Genomic DNA, 21,419 nt, shown 5'->3' with positions numbered 1-21,419 from the left:
GGTATCTGCACCCCCCTCCCCCCTGAAAGGTGTCATGTGACACCGGAGGGGATAGGGTTATGCCGCGTACACACCATCACTTTATGTGATAAAAAAAAACGACGTTTTTAAAAACGTCACTTTAAATGACCGTGTGTGGGGGAAAACGTTGTTTTATGTCTTCTGAAAAACGAAAAAAAAAATTTAAGCATGCTTCAATTTTATGTGTCGTTTTTCAAAACTTTGTTTTTTACTTCACAGAAATTGACCGTGTGTAGCAAAAAACGTTGTTTAAAACGTCGTTTTTACACCCGCGCATGCCCAGAAGCTAGTTATGAAGCGAGCTTCAATGGAAAAACGTGGTGAACGTAACCTCGCTTTGCTAGAACATTGTGAGAAAAACGATGGTGTGTAGGCAACTTCGTCTTTGAAAATTGAAGTTTCAAAAACGTTGTTTTTTACTTCACAGAAAATGTCGTTTTTTTTTCATCACATAAAGTGATGGTGTGTATGCGGCATTAGACTTGGTGCTCTTTCAGGCAAACAGGTTGGTGGGGAGCATGGGGAACATAAGTATCAGTTGGTGTGTGGAGCTTTTAGAGAAACCTGTCACATTGCACTGAATAAGCACAGGTCACCACTTTTGTCAAAGAAAATACATGGCTGCTATGCTATCACTACAATATATATTTCTCAGCGGCGGTCAGGGCCCAGCTACTGCAAAAGCCCCACTTCGTGTGTTTCTCACATCAATCATTGACAAGTGTCTGTGGATGATAGCAGGGAAGCCCCAGCACTACTTAAAGATTATTACATTACTCTTGTAATGGTGAGTAACCTCTTGTGCCGATAAGAGTTTGTTAAGAGTCAACATAATATATTGCTGGAATATTCCGATCAACTCAAATGCTCTTATCTGGACAGAGACTTCACCAGCACAGGATACATTGTAATCCAATTACCAAAGACTTGTGAGCCATTACTCAGCAGGCACGCTTTCTGCAGCTGATGCACCAACCCTAATGTGTTTATGGCTTGTCTTCATATTCAAGTGAGTGAATTACCCAAGCAGCAGACATGAAAGACATAAAAATTGTAAGTGAATGGACTTATGAAAGCCCATCCAGAAAGAAGATGTAAAAAGGGCATTTAAAGGGAACCAGTTGTAGAAGTGGCTGTGTTGCTGTTCCAGAGCTCTTGCTAAAAATGCTACATGCCTGGCTGTCATTTAGTTGCTCTGGGCCAGATTCTTGTAGATTCCGGTGTAGCGTAGCGTAAGCTATTTACACTACGCCGCCGCAACTTACTGGAGCAAGTGCCGTATTCTCAGGGCCGGTGCAAGGATTTCTGCCAACACAAGCGAAGCTCCATTTTGGCGCCCCCCCCCAACGGCCACCCACCTCCCTTGCAAAAATGTTTCTTTCAATAATTTTTTTATATAAAAAAAACACACTAATTTGTGCTTTTGTAACCACGCCACACCAGAAATTCTTAGTATAATATACACCATACTACTAAATGTAAAACATACTGGACCCCTTTACATTACACAGCACCATACACCACTGGACCCCTTTACATTACATAGCACCCTGCACCTCTGGACCCCATTACACAGACACCCCCCAACAGTTCAGACCCCCCAACAGTGCAGACCCCCACAGTACAGACACCCCTATAGTGCAGACCCCCACAGTACAGACACCCTTACAGTGCAGACCCCCACCCGACACAGTACAGACACCCCTACAGTGCAGACCCCCACCCCTATAGTGCAGACCCCCACAGTACAGACACCCCTACAGTGCAGACCCCCATACCCCACAGTACAGACACCCCTATAGTGCAGACTCCCACAGTACAGACACCCCTACAGTGCAGACCCCCACAGTACAGACACCCCTATAGTGCAGACTCCCACCCCTACAATGCAGACACCCCTACAGTGCAGACTAGAGGTAGAACGATATGGGTTTTTCTCTGGCCGATACCGATGCCGATATTTCAAAATTGGGGCGGCCGATGGCCGATACTTTAGGCCGATTTTTGCGGCCGATATTTTTTTTTTCATTATCTCAGAAAATCTAGGTTGGGGAGGAGGTTATTGTTTAGGGTGGAGAGGTAAAGTGCAGCCTATCAGTGTCCAACAGTGCCACCTCATTAGTGTCCACCAGTTCAGCCTGTCAGTGCAACCTCATCACTGCCTACCAGTTCAGCCCATTAGTGTCCATCAGTGCCACCTCATTACTGCCCACCAGTGCCACCTCATAATTATTAAAAAAGAAAAAAAAATACAATCTTAGTCATTTTAAGGAGGGGGTACAGAGAGGTGGTTGTGGAGGAGGGGGGTACAGAGAGGTGGTTGTGGAGGAGGGGGGTACAGAGAGGTGGTTGTGGAGGAGGGGGGTACAGAGAGGGCTGTAAAGCTACTTCTCTGTGCCCCCTCCTCTACCTCCACCTCTCTGTACCCCCTCCTCTACAGCCACCTCTCTGTACCCCCCTCCTCTACAGCCACCTCTCTGTACCCCCCTCCTCTACAGCCACCTCTCTGTACCCCCCCTCCTCCACAGCCACCTCTCTGTACCCCCCCTCCTCCACAGCCACCTCTCTCTGTACCCGCCTCCTCCACAGCCATGTGTTGTGGAGAGGGTGGATGGTGCTAGGCGTGGGTGGGGATGCGTTGTGGAGAGGGGTGGGTGGGGATGCATTGTGGAGTGGGATGGATGGTGCTTGGCGTGGGTGGTGATGCGTTGTGGTGATGCGTTGTGGAGAGGGATGGATGGTGCTGGGTGGGGATGTGTTGTCGAAAGGGATAGATCGTGCAGGGGATGCGTTAGAGAGGGATGGATGGTGCTGGGTGGGGATGAAGATGATTGTGTTGCATTGTGAAGATGGATGAGGATGACTCTGTGGGGATGAGAGTTACATTGTGAAGAGGATCTCCACAATGTAACTCTCATATCCACCCAGAGTCATCCTCATCCATTTTCTCAATGCCAGCCTGTCAACCTCAGCCAGGTTTCCCTTTAAACAGGAGTTTAAATAAAGTCTGCAGGGGGGGGGCACAGTAACACACACAATTTCTGTGACTTACCCCCCATCCATGCTGCTTCCTGGTATTTATACAATAACATCATTAGCATGCGACAAACCCGAGTCTCTGCTGCCTGACTAGTAACTCGACCCAGCAGGAGATCGTGGCCAGCACTAGCTAAGCTTCTCTTCCTTCCCTGCTGAAGGGAGCATGCTGGCTGCTTGTAATTTTTTTTGTGATGGACGCTGATGAGCTGACCAGCCAATCTGCATGCACATGATAGGGCTAGGTGCATGCAGATTGGCTGGTCAGCTCATCAGCGTCCATCACAAAAAAAAATTACAAGCAGCCAGCATGCTCCCTTCAGCAGGGAAGGAAGAGAAGCTTAGCTAGTGCTGGCCACGATCTCCTGCTGGGTCGAGTTACTAGTCAGGCAGCAGAGACTCGGGTTTGTCACATGCTAATGATGTTATCAGGGCCGATCCTAGGGTCACATGCCTGTGGGTGCAGAAATATTTCTGGAGCCCCTACAAGGGTGTGGTCACCTTACTAACTCCTCCCCCTTTACAAATGTTTCTATGGCAACGACTCAAACACAAAGATGCTCCGCTAAGGAGTCAGCTTTACCCTGGGATCCTCCCACAATCTCTTAACAATAAACAAAATACAGGAAGAGAAGCAGAGTACTCTAATTGGACCTGGAGGGGGGTCTCTCTAATGGACACAAAGAGGGCCTCTGTTAGAAAGTCTGTTTTAAAAAAAAAAACCCAGACATAGTATAGGAGATGGTCAGAGACTGCGGAAATGATACAAGAGATTAATGCAGCCTACCAGTGCCCACCAAATGCATCCTTATCAGTGCCCACCAAATGCAGGCCGACCAGTGCCCACCAAACAGAGAGGGGGGCTTAGAGAGAGGGTAGCGGACAGAGAGGGGAGCTGAGAGAGAGGGGCTCAGAGAGGGTAGTGGACAGAGAGGGGGCTGAGAGAGATGTGGGGCTGAGTGAGAGAGATGTGGGGCTGAGTGAGAGGTGGTGCCCACCAAATGCAGCCTTACTTAGTGCCCATCAAATGCAGCCTACCAGTGCCCGTCAAATGCAGCCTACCAGTGACCATCAAATGTAGCCTACCAGTGCCCACCAAATGCAGCCTTATTAGTGCCCACCAAATGCAGCCTACTAGTGCCCACCAAACAGAGGGGGCTGAGAGAGGGCTCAGAGAGAGGGTAGTGGACAGAGTGGGGCTGAGAGAAAGAGAGAGACAGAGAAAGAGAGAGAGGGGCTCAGAGTGGGTAGTGGACAGAGAGGGGGCTGAGAGAGATGTGGGGGCTGAGTGAGAGAGATGTGGGGGCTGAGTGAGAGAGATGTGGGGGCTGAGTGAGAGAGATGTGGGGGCTGAGTGAGAGAGATGTGGGGCTGAGTGAGATGGAGGGGCTGAGAAAGAGGGGCTCGGAAAGAGGGTAGTGGACAGAGAGAGAGAGGGGCTCAGAGAGAGTAGTGGACAGAGATGTGGGGCTGAGAGAGATGTGGGACTGAGAGAGGGTATTGGACAGAGACCGGCTGAAAGAGAGGGGCTCAGCGAGAGGGTAGTGGACAGAGAGGGGGGCTGAGTGGGAGGTGGGGCTGAGTGAAAGAGGTGGGGCTGAGTGAAAGAGGTGGGGCTGAGAGAGATGTGGGGTTGAGCGACAGAGGGGATGAGAGAGAGGGTAGAGTACAGAAAGGAGGGCTGAGTGAGAGAGGTGGGGCTGAGAGAGAAATGCGGGGCTGAGGGAGAGGGGCTCAGAAAGAGGGTGGTGGACATAGAGGGGCCTGAGAAAGCGAGGTGGAGCTAAGAGAAAGGGAGGGGCTGAGAGAGAGAGAGTAGTGGACAGAGAGGGCGGCTGAGAGAGGGGGGACTGACAGAGAGACCACTAGCCCTGTCCCCATCCCAGTCTGTATCTGTAAGAAAGTCTCTGTCTGTGCATGATGCCCAGTACCTTCTTGATCCGGGAGGTGCTCTGCTGCTTCTTCCAGCAGCTCCCTGGCAGCTTGCTCGATCTTGTCTTCCTGGACTCACTGCTGATGCAGAGAGGACGTTGGAGGAGACAGAGTCCAGGCTTTGAGACTACGGGGATGCTTCTGCGCACCACCTTGGGGGTCAAGGAGGCTGTGAAGCTCTTCTCTCTCCTGGGCTCCCAGCTGCCCTCAGTGTTCACCTTCCACGTGGACACAGCCTCATTCTGCGGGGCTGCCCACTCACCATGTGGAGATGCCTTCACCCCGAGGAGGCTACCGCGTCACGCTCCCACCTGACATTACAACAGGGCTGGTGTAAGTATTTTTGACACCCTAGGCAAAACCTTATTTTGCCACTATTGGACATGGCAGGAATATAGGATCACTATGGTACATGAAAGGCAGGGAGACTATGGCGTGTGAAAGGCAGGAAGACTATGGTGCATGGAAGACTATGGTGCGTGGAAGGCTGGAGGATTATAGCGCGTGGAAGGATATGGTGTGTGGAAGGATATGGCATGTGGAAGGCTCGAAGGATATGGCGTTTTTATAAGGCTGGAAGGATATAGCGCATGGAAGGCTGGAAGGATATGGCGCGTGGAAGGCTGGAAGATTTTGGCGCGTGGAAGTCTGGAAGATTTTGGCGCGTGGAAGTCTGGAAGATTTTGGCGCGTGGAAGTCTGGAAGGATATGGCGTGTGGAAGGCTGGAAGATTATGGCTGGAGGATTATGGTGTGTGGAAGGCTGGAGGATTATGGTGTGTGGAAGGCTGGAGGATTATGGTGTGTGGAAGGCTGGAGGATTATGGCATGTGGAAGGCTGGAGGATTATGGTGTGTGGAAGGCTGGAGGATTATGGCATGTGGAAGGCTGGAGGATTATGGTGTGTGGAAGGCTGGAGGATTATGGCATGTGGAAGGCTGGAGGATTATGGTGTGTGGAAGGCTGGAAGATTATGGCTGGAGGATTATGGCATGTGGGAGGCTGGAGGATTATGGAGCATTTAGGGAAGAGAGAGAGGGGAGAGATCGAGATCACCCAGGCTGCATTCTATTTGGAAGCACAGGCAGCAGCAGCGACATTAGGACAGTGTCACTGGTCTGGCTGCTTTGAAATCTCCCGCCCACACTCCCTTCCAGGCACAGGATTGGCTGCACGAAGGTGTTGTGGGTGGGCACAGGGGGGACATGTGGAGGAGGTGGGGACCGTGGGGTGGACATAACTTACTTTCTCTTCCCTCGTACTGGATACAGCGGGAGCCGGGCGGCGATCTGGAAACTGCAGTGGGCGTGCCGGAGGGCGGGTCAGTGGCGGCCGGCGGGCAATAACGAGATCACGGAGCCTTTGTTGTTATGCGCTTTAGCTGACCAGCGTGCGCCTAGCCCTGATAACAACCAGGGGAAGCTGCTGCGGGTCCCAGTGCACCCCGTCCAGGATCAGCCCTGGATGTTTTTGTTCTTCTGCAACAGCTCGCCGGGGGAGGGGGCGGGGCAGTGCGGTGCCAGTGAAACTTTTTCTCCCTCCCTTCTCCTCTACAGACGCCGTTCCCGCAGGACTCGAGCCCTGGAGCGGGACACCGGGCGGCGGCAACTCCGGACAATAAAAAAAAAAAAAAAAGTCATCTTTCCGCCCATCCCAGGCTGCGGACCTGCCCGCCCCAAGCGGCCGCTTGGTCCGCCTGGTGGTTGCGCCGGCCCTGCGTATTCTCCAAGCACTTGCTCCGTAATTTGCGGCGGCGTGGTGTAAATTGCCCGGCGTATACCCGCGTAATTCAAAGGGGGCGGCTTGTATTTAAATTAAGCGTGCCCCCGTGCCGGACGAATTGCGCATGCGCCGTCCTTAAACGTAGGCCACTGCGCATGCTCCGTAGTACGCCGAAAATACATTGCTTGTGACGTTAACGTAATGAACGCACAGCCCTATTCGCGACGAGTTATGTAAATGCCAAAAAAAACCCCGACGGCCATAATTAACATGGCATACAGCGGACCGACGTAAGGTTACCCCTCATATAGCAGGGGTAACCTTACGCTTATGGAAACGACGTAAACTACAGCAAAGCGGCGCCAAAAGGTTCGGGATTCGGCGTATTCGGCTCATTTGCATATGCGACGCTGAAATCGACGTAAAAGCCACCTAGCGGCCAGCGTAGTCTTGCATTTAGTATCCGACGGTGTAAGTGACTTACACCAGTTGGATCCTAGCCTCAGTCCGGGGTATCTTGTTTTGAGAATACAAAACAATGATACGCCGGCGGGATTTTCGAATTACGCTGGTGTATCTGTAGATACACCGGCGTAACTCTTTTGAGAATCTGGCCCATTGTGTTTATAACTTAGTGAATTGGTCCGGAAGAAGCACATAGCTCCCAAGTGCCCATGTGAAAATCCTGCTGTTCCACAGACTTGCCACATGTCTTTGAGGTCTGATAGTGGAATATATATATCTATATTAAAATAAGTATGAAACACATCACCATTTTTCTAGGTTAATATATTTCTAAAGGTGCTATTGACATGAAATGTTAACCACATGTCGGTAACAACCAATGCAATCCATACATACAAAGGCTTCAAGAAACCTTCTGTATGGAGAAACTAGTCGCATGCATTGCTCAGGTGTGATTTTTGGCCCATTCTTCCACACAAACAGTCTTCGAATCTTGAAGGTTCGGTGGGCCTCTTCTATGAACTCTGAACTCTGTAAGTGTGCATAAGGCTATGGCGGTTGAGTGCATTACTTGTAGTTGCTTATTCTAGGTCTTTTTGAAGCTTCCCACAAGTGGTACTTGGCTCTTGGACAACTCCTCTCATAATTCTTTTCACTTCTCTGTCAGAAATCTTGCAAGGAGCATCTGGTTTTGGCTAGTTTATGGTGAAATTATGTTCTTTCTACTTCCGGATTATGGCCCTAACGGTGCTTACTGGAACGTTCAAAAGTTTTGAAATCCTCCTCTAACCAATGCCATAAGTATGCTTTGCAACAATAAGGTTGAAAAAGTTGTGAGAGAGCTCCTTGCTTTTAACCATCATGGAATGTTTCTTGTGTGACACCTTGGTAATGAGACACCTTTTTATAGGCTATCAGTTGAGACTGAACCAGCTGATATTAATTTGTGCTGACAAGGGGCTGGATTTCTTTTTAATCACCGATAGATTTCAGCTGGAGTCTTGAAGCCTTTTTGCACCTCCCTTTCTTCATGTGTTCAATACTTTTCCCTGTGTTATTACAGTTTATTACACATAACTTAATTTCTGAACTTTTTTGTTTTTGGTTTCTTTGTATGTATGGATTGTTACCTACATATGGTGAAAATTTCATGTCAATGGCGGCTTTAAAAATATATTTATCTAGAAATGTGTTATTATGACTACAGTTTATTTGTATTACCGTATTTATCGGCGTATACCGCGCACTTTTTTTCCCCTTAAAATCGTGGGTGCGCGATATACGCAGATACTCGCTTCCCGCGCTGTGTTTAAACCACTCCGCCGACATATACCGAGCGCAGTACACTCGGGTATACTCGGGCGGGCTCGGCTCCGCTCGCGGTCACGTCCTGTGCGTCCTGTACGTCCTTTATGCGAGAGGAGCCGAGCCTGCCCAAGTATACCCGAGTGTACTGAGCTCGGTATATGTCGGCGGAGTGGTTCAAACACAGCGTGGGAAGCGAGGATCGGCTGAAAAACAAAGCGGGGAGGACACCACGATGGCCGCAGAAGGACGCCGGACCTGGACAAGGCCGCCAATGGACGCTGGGTAAGACACCGACGAGGGGCATCCAAACTGTAAGTATTTCTTTTTTTTCCAGGAATTTTCCTTCCAGGTTGGGGGTGCGCGCTATACGCCGGGGCGCGTTATATGAAGATAAATACGGTAATATGGATATGTCTGTGTGACATAACTAGATTTAATTAATAGTTTGTTTTAAGTATTTTACGTATTCCAATTGCTTTATATGGAATATATAATCAAAAATTCTTACTGTTAAATGTTGCTGCATCAGAAATGTATGCTCATATGTTAGTTGTTAGTTAGCGTTACCAGATCTCCTAAACACTATACATACATATATTAAAAATATCATATGGCCATGCCTGTACCATGAGAAAATGGACATTCTTATAACAGCTTATTTATAGGAATAATTTAGAGCAAATATCCCGTGTCCTAGAATGACACTTGGTGGCTAAGAGAGGAAATGCTTGAACAAACAATTAATATTTAGCCACATGACCCAATGAAAAGAAGTTACACTTTCTGGGCTAGGCTTATTACAATTTTTATGAGCTTATTGTTCAGAATGGTATTTAGGACAAGGATAAGAAGCCATAGGGATCACACACACTTCATCCACCCACGGTATACCCGCAATTTGGAACGTCATCCATACACACACCCAAGGTTGCCAACTTTCAGTAAATTTACAGTTTGTAAAATCCGTAATTTTTGCATCTGTCCATAAATGTCCATTATGGACGTGTAGTCTGTGGGCCAGATTCATGTAGATCAGCGGATCTTTAGATCCGCCGGTGCAATTTAGCGAGGCTAGTGCAGTATTCATCAAGCACTTACCTCGCAAATTGCACCGTCGGATCGTAACTCCCCCCGGCGGAATGCAAATTCCGCGGCTAGGGGGAGTGTACAATTCAAATCAGGCGCGTTCCCGCGCCGATTTAACTGCGCATGCGCCGCCGGCGAAATATCCCAGTGCGCATGCTCCAAATGACGTCGCTAGGACGTCATTGTTAGCGGCGGGTAGGTCAATTGCGGTCATCGGTATTCACGATCGACTTACGCAAATGACGTAAAAATTTGAATCTCGGCGCGGGAACAACGGCCATACTTAACATTAGCTACCCCTCATATAGCAGGGGTAGCTATCCGCCGAAAAAAGCCGAACGCAAACGACCTTAAAAAAAAGCGACGGGCGGGCGTACGGACTTGAATCGGCGGTTCTCCTCATTTGCATATGCGACGCGTAAAAAAAAGCGACGACACCTAGCGGCCGGCGGGAGATTGCAGCCTAAGATTCGACTGGTGTAAGTCACTTACACCAGTCGGATCTAAGGGAGATCTATGCGGAACTGATTCTTATGAATCAGTCGCATAGATCCGACCGTGGGATCTCACAGATATGACCGTCGGCTCTCACAGATACGACGGCGGATCAGGAGATCCACCGTCGTATCTCTTGATGAATCTGGCCCTGTATGTCTGTAATGGACATTTATGGACAGATGCAAAAATTACGGATTTTACAAACTGTTTGCAAATTTACTGACGGTTGGCCACCCTGCACACACCTTTCCATCCAGAGAGACATTCATCATCACGTCATCTGACACTGCAAGGACGCCAAGACGCAGCTCCACCCTGACGAGACACCATTTTGGGAAAGGCAGCCATTTTAGGGGACTCTGATAAAGAACATTGTAAGCCAGCAGCTATTTTGAGAGGGTAATAATAGCACATTGATCTTTTCATGTTTTATTGCTTATTTTGATATATCTATTATTGATTTCTTGTGATACTTAGATTGTTCTCCCCCCCCCCCAATATAATAGCCATTTAGATTTTTCTTTAATTTTATTTTTCCAATATTAATAATTTCTTGTTTGGCACTATAGTAGCGTCATATTTTTTACATGGTTTAACACTTAATCCTTCTGCAGGGGAATAACTGTCAGGCTTTGTAAAACACAGACTATTGTCTGAGGGTTATCAATATACATGGTTATTATGACCACTGGGAGAAATTGATCTTTTCGTGTTATTCATATATACGTAGCAATATACCTTAGTGAGTGTCGCATACAATCTTGTTATTTTATGTAAGATTGTTGTCTATGTCCATCCACAAATCTAACTATCTATTGTGAATTCATGTCTAGTAAATACATATTAATTAAATTCTATATTTATTCTGTATTTCTATCAATCGATTTGTGTTTTTCAAAGATTTCTGCTTTGGTCGAAAAATGACTCAATATAATTAATCGTTCAGGCAATTCCTGATGCAAAAGCCGAGTATTTCAGCTCATTTTTTAGGCTGAAAAAGTCCCCCTCGGCTTATACTCGGGTGAGCCGTACCTTTCATTACTAAAACACTGTGGCCCAGATTCAGGTAGGGGCGCGCACTGATACGGTGGCGCAGCGTATCGTTTTTACGCTACGCCTCCGTAAATTACTGGAGCTACGCTGCATTCACGAAGCATTTGCTCCGCAATTTGCGGCGGCGTATCGTAAAAGGGGCCGGCGTAAGCGCGTGTAATTTACTACGTACTGCGCATGCTCCGTCGCAAGGACGTCATTGGCTTCGACGTGAACGTAAATGGTGTCCAGCGCCATTCACGAACGAGTTACGCAAACGACGCAAAATTTGAAAATCGCGACGCGGGAACGACGTCCATACTTACCATTGGCTGCGCCTCCTATTAGCAGGAGCAGCCTTATGGCGAAAACGACGTACGCAAACGACGTAAAAAATGAGCGCCGGCCGCACGTACGTTTGTGAATCGGCGTAAGTATGCAATTTGCATACTCTACGCTGACAACTACGGGTGCGCCACCTAGCGGCCAGCGTCAGATTGCACCCTAAGATACGACAGCATAAGAGACTTATGCCAGTCGTATCTTAGGCTACAGTCGGCGTATCTAGCTTTCTGAATACAGAAAGTAGATACGCCAGCGCTACTTAGCAATTACGCTGCGTATCTATGGATACGCAGGCGTAATTGCTTTCTGAATCTACCCCTGTGTGTCTCCCGCTGTGTAATGCATTCTGTTCACCCGTCCATTGTAACAAAGCCCCGCCTCCTCCTCGTCTGAGATAGGCGGAACACTGATACAGTTTTCCAGCATCCTATCAGTGTTCCTCTATCATGGATGGACGAGGAGGAGGCGGGGTTTTGTTAAGATGGACAGCCAAACAGACTGCATTACACAGCGGGAGACACACACTGTTTTAGTAATGAAAGGTACGGCTGCAACTGGGCACAGTGAGATTGCAAATGGGCACAGTGGGACTGCAAATGGGCACAGTGGGACTGCAAATGGGCATTGTTTACCCAGTAGCTGCTGCATTTTCCCACCCTAGGCTTATACTAGAGTCAATATGTTTTCCCAGTTTTGTGTGGTAAAATTAGGTGCCTTGGCTTATACTCGAGAATATGTAAGAAGGCTGGCCGCAGGCCAGCCTGTATTTGTGGGAGGAGTCCGGGCCTTTATAGCCCGCCTCCTCCTCTTCTCCAGCGTCGGCTGGGTTTTTGGTCCTGTAAACACGTCACTTCCGGTCGCGGACGTGCAGGTAGTGTCTCCCAGTGCAGCGCGGCACCTCGTGGAGCTAAGCAGGTAGGGATGCACGGTCCGAGAAGGGTATCGGAGGTACACGGCGGAGGTTATGTGGGGGGCTTGGTCCACAAGGCCTCGGTGCGGCATGGCGACGCATGCCCGGGGGGAGGGGGGCGGCGGCGGCGGCGGCTCTGTCATCATGTGTATGGGGAGGAGGTTTTTCGGCCGGGCATCGTAGGTCAGGTGATGCCGGGGGGGGGGGCGGTGGGAGACAGGTCAGCTGTCACAGGGGCAGTCATGTTCAGGGATGCATGTGGGGGTTTATGGGGGGGCAGGAGTACAATTGGTACATATTGTTATTTTGGCTGGGACAGATATGGTCATTTGGGGGGTCTGTTACAGGGTTCTTGCGTTGGCGGTGGTAATATTTTCCCAGGTCGTGCTGCAGCACGGGGTTAAGGTAGCTACAGTTACGTTGCTCTGGGGGGGGGGTGCGGTCATTCTGTGTTTGGTTAGGTATATATGCCATGTCTGTCATTTTATTTTGCAGGTATTTCTTCAGGTCGGTGGACGTTGTGGCTAATCTCTCTGTTTCCCTGTAACGTCAGGTGTGCGTAGTCATTGCATGGGACCTGAGGTGGGGGGGTGGGTGGGGGGGGGGGCATGTTGGGGTACGGTGTTACTGCATGGCATTTCTGTTATTTATTTTGCAGGGCTTGCCACGGTACGGTTGTCGGTTGTCCGGTCAAAACTCCACATTTATCCAGCAAACGTCAGGTGTGCGCAGTGGCATAGTACCTGAGTGGGGGGGGGTCATGATGAATCATAGTGGCGCTGCATAATGTTTCTGTCATTTTATTCATTCATTTCTTTTTACAGGTATTGTGTCAGCACGGTGGTTATTGTAGCAAGCCTTATTTTCCCTGTTACGGCAGGTGTTTGCAGGTATTTGCATGTTACCTGTGGAGGAGGGGGAGGGGGGGGGGCTCGGCACGCCGAAATTCGTTGGTCATGGCATGTTATTTCTGTCATTATTTTTCAGGTGTTGTTCAGTACGGTTGTTGTCGCTTCGACTTTCGCTTTCCCTGTAAACGACAGGTGCGTGCGAGTTCGGACGGGTTGTTATGGGAGGAGGGCGAGCCTTGTCTCTGTGGTTCAGGGGGGGGGGGGGGGGGAGCTCATGTTCGGCTGGTCACAGGGGTTTTAAGTTCGGTTCTCTGTCCTCATTCAGTATTTTAGGTGGGCGTGATCGGTGGATTTCGGCTCTTTATCGTAGAGCGGTAGGTGCGTTTCATATCTTTTCCGGGTAGCTTAGCCATGCTCAGGGTCAAGGGCTTTAGGTCTTACGGGCCAGAATTTTATTGTACGTGTCATACAGGTTCTCGGCCGACATACATCATACGTTTCACTTCACGTCTTATTCTCATATTACATACCCACCACGTTCTGTGGGTATTTCAGCCATGAGTGTTTTCGTTATTTAATTACTTGTCTTGGCGCGGCAGGTGTCTCGGGCTCGTGCGTTTCATTCAGTCACGGTGGTTGTACATCAGGTTCATTCACGCGCTTTGTTGACACCCATCTGCACTTTCAGGATAGGCGGTGTGGGGGGGGGGGGGGGGGAAGGCGCACGGGGGGGCGGCATGGTACTTTCAATATGTTTGTTTTATTCAGGTGCAGTATGTCTCATGTTTCCGAGAGCGAGGGCTCATCCGTGGTCCCGCCGTCACGCTCTGGGGGTTCGGAACACGGCAGCATACAGTCGTTGAGGAGATGGACGGTGCCCAGGCTCACGGCGGAGCTGCGTCGTAGGGGCGTCGCGTTTCCTGCCTCCGCCAGGAAAGCTGAATTGTTCAAATTGCTGTTCCCTAGCCCCTCGCGGTCTCTCCCCGATGATGACTCTAATCAGGGGTCCGTGCAGAACTCTCTTACACAGATCCACGCTCTGTTAAATACTTTGTCTTCATCCATGTCTCAGATTCAAGACAGGATGGATGCGGTGGAAGCTCATGCGGCTAGCACGCAGGTGGCTCCGGTACCTGTTGTTCCAGCACCAGCGATTCCTTGCGCCCCTGTAGGTAATTCTGCCATACCCTTGCCTGCGGCAGCACCATCTCCGTTGGCGGCTTTTCCGTCTGTCTCACCTGCTCACTTCATTCCCGCCAATCTTAGGAAGGATATTTTAGAGGGGAAAGATGTTAACTTGGCATCGCTGTTGATAGCATCGCAGGATATCACAGAGAACAAGTCCTATGCTTGTGGCGAGGTCTCAGTGGTCCTTAAAACTAAGGACCCTAGACTGAACCGGAAGCTTAATGTGGCGGAGTTTGTCTTGGCGTTTGGCATTTTCCGGGATATTTTATGTACAGTCAGTCCTGACCGGAGGGTGGAATTAGATCTCTACATGCACAAGGTGGTTGATTTGGCGCACAAATACGGTGGCTGCAGCTTTTATGATTACCATCGTTCGTTCTCGGCTAAAGCGGCAGCCACTTGGGCCCAGTTTCAGGTGGTGATGTGCTGGAGCAACATCGATATGGAGTTGTTTTGCAGACATTTTGCCAACCAGAAATCCCCGGTGTGTAGCACGTGCCAGTCAACCTCGCATACGTCCACGTGGTGTCCCATGGTGGAGGTCCCGGGTTCCTCAGGGGTGGGCAGAGCCTCATCCGGTGTGGCTTCCTCGGTTTCCGGACAGGTGGACAAATTAGGTAGACCTGTTCGTTTTCTGGGTAAGTCGCAGGTCTGCAACAATTTTAACAACGCGGGGTGCAATTACAATTTATGCAGGCTTCTCCATGTTTGTTCGAATTGTTTCAGGGCGCATCCTAAATCTTCTTGTGGGGTCAAACCTTTTTCCTCCTCATGACTAAGTCAGGTCAATGTGGAGGCGCTAGGTGCCTATCTCGAGGGTCATCCATCTTCTCGTATCAGGGAGTTCTTGGTGGACGGCTTCTCATCCGGCTTTCACACGGGTCTGATCGCTCTCCCCACGGTCACTTGGGAATGTAACAATCTCGTGTCAGCAGCACTGCATGCTTCCCTTGTCGATGATTTGTTGGGGGTGGAAGTGGATAAGGGTTTTGTCATTGGGCCATTCAGCGAGGCACCTTTTGGCATATGGAGGGTCAGCCCGATTGGGGTTGTATGTGGAAAATTTTCGAATAAATACCGTCTCATCTATGATTTGTCTGCACCTCATTGTTCACATATTCCCAGTCTGAATGCGCTAATCCCTGCGGAGGAGTTTTCCTTGAAATACTCCTCCGTGGACTCGGCTATTCAGCTCATCTTACAGTTGGGTAGGGGGGCTTGGTTATCCAAAGCGGATGTAGCTGATGCTTTCAAATTACTACCTATCAGGCCGACACTCTGGCAATGGTATGGCATCAAGTGGCGCGGCCTGTACTACTTTGCCACCAAGTTGGCTTTTGGGTCCCGTAGCAGTCCCTGCTTATTCGACATATTTGCGCAGGCACTTCATTGGATCCTGGAACACTCCAAGGGCTGTCTTGGGGTAGTGCACTATCTGGATGATTTCTTGCTGGTGGAGCACTCTGACCAGGCACCCAAGGATTTGGAAGGGCTCAGGCAGTTGTTTGCTGAATTAAATGTACCTTTGGCACTTCACAAAGTGGAAGGTCCTGCCTCTGTCATAAATTTTCTGGGTATCACGTTAGATTCGGGTCACATGGTGGCTAGCTTGCCTGAGGTGAAACTTGAGAGAATTCGCTCGGCGGTGCATTCGGTTGCTCGCTCTCCAGTTTGCAGCAGGAAGGAATTACAGTCTCTCTTGGGCATGCTCAACCATGCTATGCGAATCATCCCGCAGGGTAGGGCGTTCGTGTCCAGGTTGTTGGCCTTGTTACCATTGTCCCAGGACAGTGATGCCCGGGTCAGCTTGCAGGCGGACGCTCGCGCTGATCTGGTCATGTGGGATCAGTTTTTACGGGACTGGAATGGTATTTCTTTACTCATTCCTCAGCCCACCAATTCGTCCCCCAGGGTGTTCACGGACGCGGCAGCTTCTGCGGGGTTTGCGGCCATTTACGGGTCAGCATGGCTGGCGGGAGCCTGGCCTCAGGAGGTTTTTCGTCTGCCTAAATTTGCGCAGACCTCAGCCTTGTTTGAAGTGTATCCCATTGTCGCGGCGGCTGTCGTGTGGGGGCCTGAGTGGGAGGGGAGGTCAGTAGTGTTTTTTACGGACAATCTGGCCACCGCTTCTATCATCAACAAAGGCAGGTCCTATTCCCTGGTCATCATGGCCTTCATGCGCAGGTTGGTCTGGTTGAGCTTGCAGTACAGGTTTCACTTTCAGGGGGAATTCATTAGTGGGGTCTTTAATACGGCTGCAGATGCTCTGTCCCGGTTTAAGTTCGAACAATTTTTCTTGCAGCACCCGGAGGCGGATCGAGTGAGCAAGTCTATCCCGCAGTTTTCCCTTCTCACCATGGATTGACTGGGTTCTGGTTGCAGGCGATTGATTTGGCGAACGCTTCTTTGGCCAGCAACACACGCAAGGTGTACATGATGGGGTGGAGGCAATTTCATAGATTTTCCAGCATGCATCCATCCAGTTGGCCGTGGGGTATCAAAGCCATCATGGCGTTTGCGGCGTACTGCCATAGCGTCTTGTCACTATCCGCCAGTACTATTAAAACTTATTTAGCCGGGGTGCAGCATTTCAGGTCCCTAGTTGAACCTTCCTTTCCGTCTATTTTTGCCGCTCACCCTCTCAAGGCATTACTAAGGGGTATCACGAAGTATCGGGGTTTGCCACAGACGTCAAGATTGCCTATCACTGGTCAGATGATCCGGGACATGTCGGTCCTGCTTTCCACATCCCCGTTCGGGGTGGGGCTCAGTCTGGTCATTAAGGTGGCCATTTATCTTAGTTTTTTTGGTTTTCTCAGACCCGGGGAGGTTACCCGCTTTAGTGCTCGGGCCTCTTTCCTACCCAGGAGCAGTCTCAGCCGGGGTCATGATCATTTTGCTTTGCAGCTCAACAACAACAAAACTAGGCAGGTTGGTCGGGGTCATGTTGTTAAGTTTTACGGTACCTCGCAGGCTTGTTGTCCGTTGGCTGTGCTAGAGGCTCTGTCTGCTTTTCTGGCCTCAGCTTCGCCAAGCAGCCCTCTGTTACCATTCCCTTCTGCCCCGTTAACCACAAAGCAGTTTTTGGTTCACGTTAGGATTCTGGTGGGGCGGTTGGGTTACAATCCCAAGTTGTTTACTGGGCACTCATTCAGGATTGGGGCGGCGTCGGCTGCGTCCAAACAGGGCGTTCCTCCATTCATCATTAAACACATGGGGCGGTGGAGGTCCTCTTGTTTTACCAGATACATCCCGGAACCGCACGCAGAGGTTGTTAGGGCATTTTCTTCTTTGCTGGATTAAGTTGGGTTATCTGCATTAAATACATTTTGGTCATACCTATTCATGTGTCTTTTTGCCCTCTTTCAGGTATACTGTACGGCAGGCCAAGGCACACCTCAGGCCTGGGTTCATTGGGTAGGTAGGGTCGGGAGGACTCCGATTACAAGTAAGAAGGCTGGCCGCAGGCCAGCCTGTATTTGTGGGAGGAGTCCGGGCCTTTATAGCCCACCTCCTCCTCTTCTCCAGCGTCGGCTGGGTTTTTGGTCCCCACCCTCCCGGCCCTCCTTTTTGGCATGTTTTACTTCATTCTTGCATTCAGGGTATGCCCTCTTTCAGGTATACTGTACGGCAGGCCAAGGCACACCTCAGGCCTGGGTTCATTGGGTAGGTAGGGTCGGGAGGACTCCGATTACAAATGGTATATACACACACGTACAAACACACTGGCCACCTATAGTGGACATTGTTTTCTATAAACAACAAAGGGATTTTCACTCATTTGACAGAAGGTAAATCTCCCCAGCTAGAATATACTGTAGACCAGGGATATGCAATTAGCGGACCTCCAGCTGTTGCCAAACTACAAGTCCCATGAGGCATAGCGAGACTCTGACAGCATCTAGCATGACACCCAGAGGCAGAGGCATGATGGGACTTGTAGTTTGGCAACAGCTGGAGGTCCGCTAATTGCATATCCCTGCTGTAGACAATAAAACAAACCCTGACAGGTATTCTAACCCTCCTCATTCTATCCAGAGCTACAAAAAAAACATTTGTTTAGATATACATTTAGCTTTCGTTCTCTCAAGAAGATACTACAAAAATGACTCACGTATGCAGACATTCTCATCTTCCAGCTCGGCAGACACATTACGGTAGAAGCCCAGCCGGCAGTGCTGGCAGTGCTGTCCTCTGGTATTGTGCTTGCAGCTGACACAAGTCACCACATTCAGGAAGTCGATAAAACTGCAGCGGCTGGAGTGGCCGTAGCATTCGCAATCTGTAGAATGAAAAAACAGGTATGTCAGATTGAACCCACCTGACTCCTGTTTACCCTGGGATGTTCAGTGCTTCAAGTGAATGTGTCATGTACAGAAAGTGACGATAGTCAATTTAATAGTGTGCCAGTCTTGGGCAAACCCTTCACCCGGAACTTGTGTCAGCACTCTGGGATGAAGCTGTAATTATGTCACTGTATAACAAAATACTGTTGAGTAGGGGAAGGCTAGAAACCTCATCACCTCTTTTCTTTTTCTGTCTGTGTTGGAGATTTTCTATTACTTATCAATGGAAGTCTCCTCAATGAGACCTCAAACTATTAGACCTGGGAGAAGTTCTTACCCCTTCCCAGGGTTCCCAACATAAAACATTTGGCTTGAATTGCAGTTACAGGCTCTTCCTCCTCTGTCTTTACCAGGTTCTGGGTCTCCTGGAGGTTCACTGCTTGGAAAGTTAAATACAGTCTATGTTTTTTTTTTTTTTTTTGGATAAAAGAGACCATGTTACCATAAATTTGTGGTAATTTCCATCTATGCGTTGCAGAAACTCATGCATTATTGCAAGCATTACCGTAAAGTGCAGCATGTTAAAGGAGAACACCAGCCTGAGCGCATTTGGCTGGGCTTCTACTCTGGGTCACAGGAGTGCAATTCGTTTTGCACTCCTGTAACCCGTTATCAGCAGAGAGCGGTCTAAAGTCTGCTCTCTGCTGATGTCATTCAAATCAGTCCAGGCCGCGCGTCATCCCTGACTCTAGGAGTCTGGATCCGCCAGGTGCCTGGACTGATGGCAGTCTCAGCCTCTCAGCGAGCCGCTGAGACGGCCGCTCCTCGCTCCCTCCACAGCTCAGCGCTCCAGTGAGGGAGAAGAAGCAGAGCAGGAGAGCTCTCCACTTAATGAGGTGAGAGAACTGAGCCATCAGCGGTGTTCAGTGGCTCGGTTCTCAATGAAGAGATGCCGGGGGACAGATGCAGCATCTCACTGATGCTGCATCCACCTAGGTTAGTATAATGGGCAAATTAAAAAAACATACTTCTCTTTTAAAAGCATTGAGGCATGGCTGTGTCATTTATTTAGAAAATCTCTCCAATGCACTAAGGCAGTGGTCTCCAAACTGTGTCCAACGATTGAACATTATTCCTCCCACTGACACCAATAATGGGACACTGTTCCTTTCACTGATACCAATGATGGGGCACGATTCCTTTCACTGATACCAATGATGGGGAAAGATTCCTTTCACTGATACCAATGATGGGGCAATATTCTTCCCACTGATACCAATGATGGGGCAATTAATCATTCCACTGATACCAATGATGGGCCAACTATTCCTTCCACTGATACCAATGATGGAACACTATTCTGCTCACTGATAACAATGATGGGGCAACATTCCTCCCTATGATACCAATAATGTGGCGCTACTCCTCCCACTGATACCAATGATGGGTCACTATTCCTTCCACTGATGCTAATGATGGGGTACTCATCCCCTCACTGATACCAATGATGGGACACTATTACTTCTACTGATACCAATGATGGGGCAATATTTCTCCCACAGATACCAATGATGGGGCACTATTTCTCCTCCTGTAGTCCCAGGAGGCAATGTTTATTCTCACTGAAGCTGGGCCTGGGACATTTTCTACTCCAATTGACCACTACCCAGCCCCCTAAAGTCTGAAGGACAGTAAACTGGCTCTTTGAAAAGTTTGGAGATCCCAGCACTAAGGAAAAGCACATTGCAGGACACCATAGTGTGTACCAATAAACATTTTGTGACATATCCAATTTTTGGACCATTTTTGTGCATTGAATGCCGATTCATTTTAATGGGCTGCCTTGATGCAATGGTCATTAAAATGGGACCTAATGCACATGCATTAACCCACCTCACAAATGTAAAATTACATTATGTAGGAAGTTGAGGGGAGGGGTGGAGGAGCTAGGCCAGCACAAACCGTAATTAGACATCCTCATTAGAGGAGAGGAATATGACAGGCAAGTATGGAGGGGGCTGTGCTAGGGAATTGACTCTCGCTAAAGTAGTCATATTTCCTATCAAGTTCAAAGGCACATTGCAAGTGAATAAAAAATTATTTATGCAAAAGACGAAAAAATCCATCAGACCATTTTCATCGGATGAACTGATCGTGTGTACAGGGCATTACTGTTTCTGTGCTTTTACCTGCAGTTTTTGAAGTTGGTGATGGGGTCTCTGGTATTCCCATATAAAAGGTAAAGCCTAGTTTATGCTCCCATCTTTCATACATAACACCTCTTTTTGCATTTAGTGATTGATCTTGTATCTTGTTACTTCACTGAGCCACAGTCATTTTGAGATTTCTCTAAGTCGTTAAAATCGAATGTGCATCTCAATGTGAGGAGCTGTTGGATGTTTCAATCAAGCATTATTCTATCCAGAGAGGACTGTGCCAGATCCATGACCTTGCCGCAGGCTCTGAACGATGTTACGAGATTTAATCAAACACCAGTGGGGAACCTTACACGTAAGTGTCAATCTCCCTACAGCATGGCTGGAGGCCAGCATCTAGGCTGAGGAGGGGGACTGAAGAGGCATTCTGGGAAAGTGGTGGCGATACTCATATGCAAGGGCAATGTGATTAAAGAGGGACTCTGACATACTGTAATTAACCTAAGGATATCTTTTTAAGAGAAAGGTTATTTAAATCCCTAAATATGACCAAAGAATACTTTTATCTACTTTTGCTGGAAGGG

At 48.9% G+C, this 21,419-nt stretch overlaps 1 protein-coding gene across 5 annotated transcripts in view; it reads right to left on the bottom strand.

The window, feature by feature from the left end:
• The window catches only part of NTNG2 (netrin G2), a 188,140-nt gene that overhangs the window by 11,812 nt on the left and 154,909 nt on the right, over positions 1-21,419 (bottom strand). For all 5 annotated transcript variants that reach the window (XM_040324411.1, XM_040324412.1, XM_040324413.1 and 2 more), the window contains one exon: positions 18,508-18,675. In XM_040324411.1, coding sequence (XP_040180345.1) covers positions 18,508-18,675 — 168 coding nt within the window. The remainder of the gene's footprint in view (positions 1-18,507; positions 18,676-21,419) is intronic.

Source organism: Rana temporaria, chromosome 9 (genome assembly GCF_905171775.1).
Source record: "Rana temporaria chromosome 9, aRanTem1.1, whole genome shotgun sequence".
NCBI classification, from domain to species: domain Eukaryota; kingdom Metazoa; phylum Chordata; class Amphibia; order Anura; family Ranidae; genus Rana; species Rana temporaria.
The sequence above is the reverse complement of the archived record's forward strand: the minus strand, read 5'-3'. Positions and strand labels throughout refer to the sequence as shown.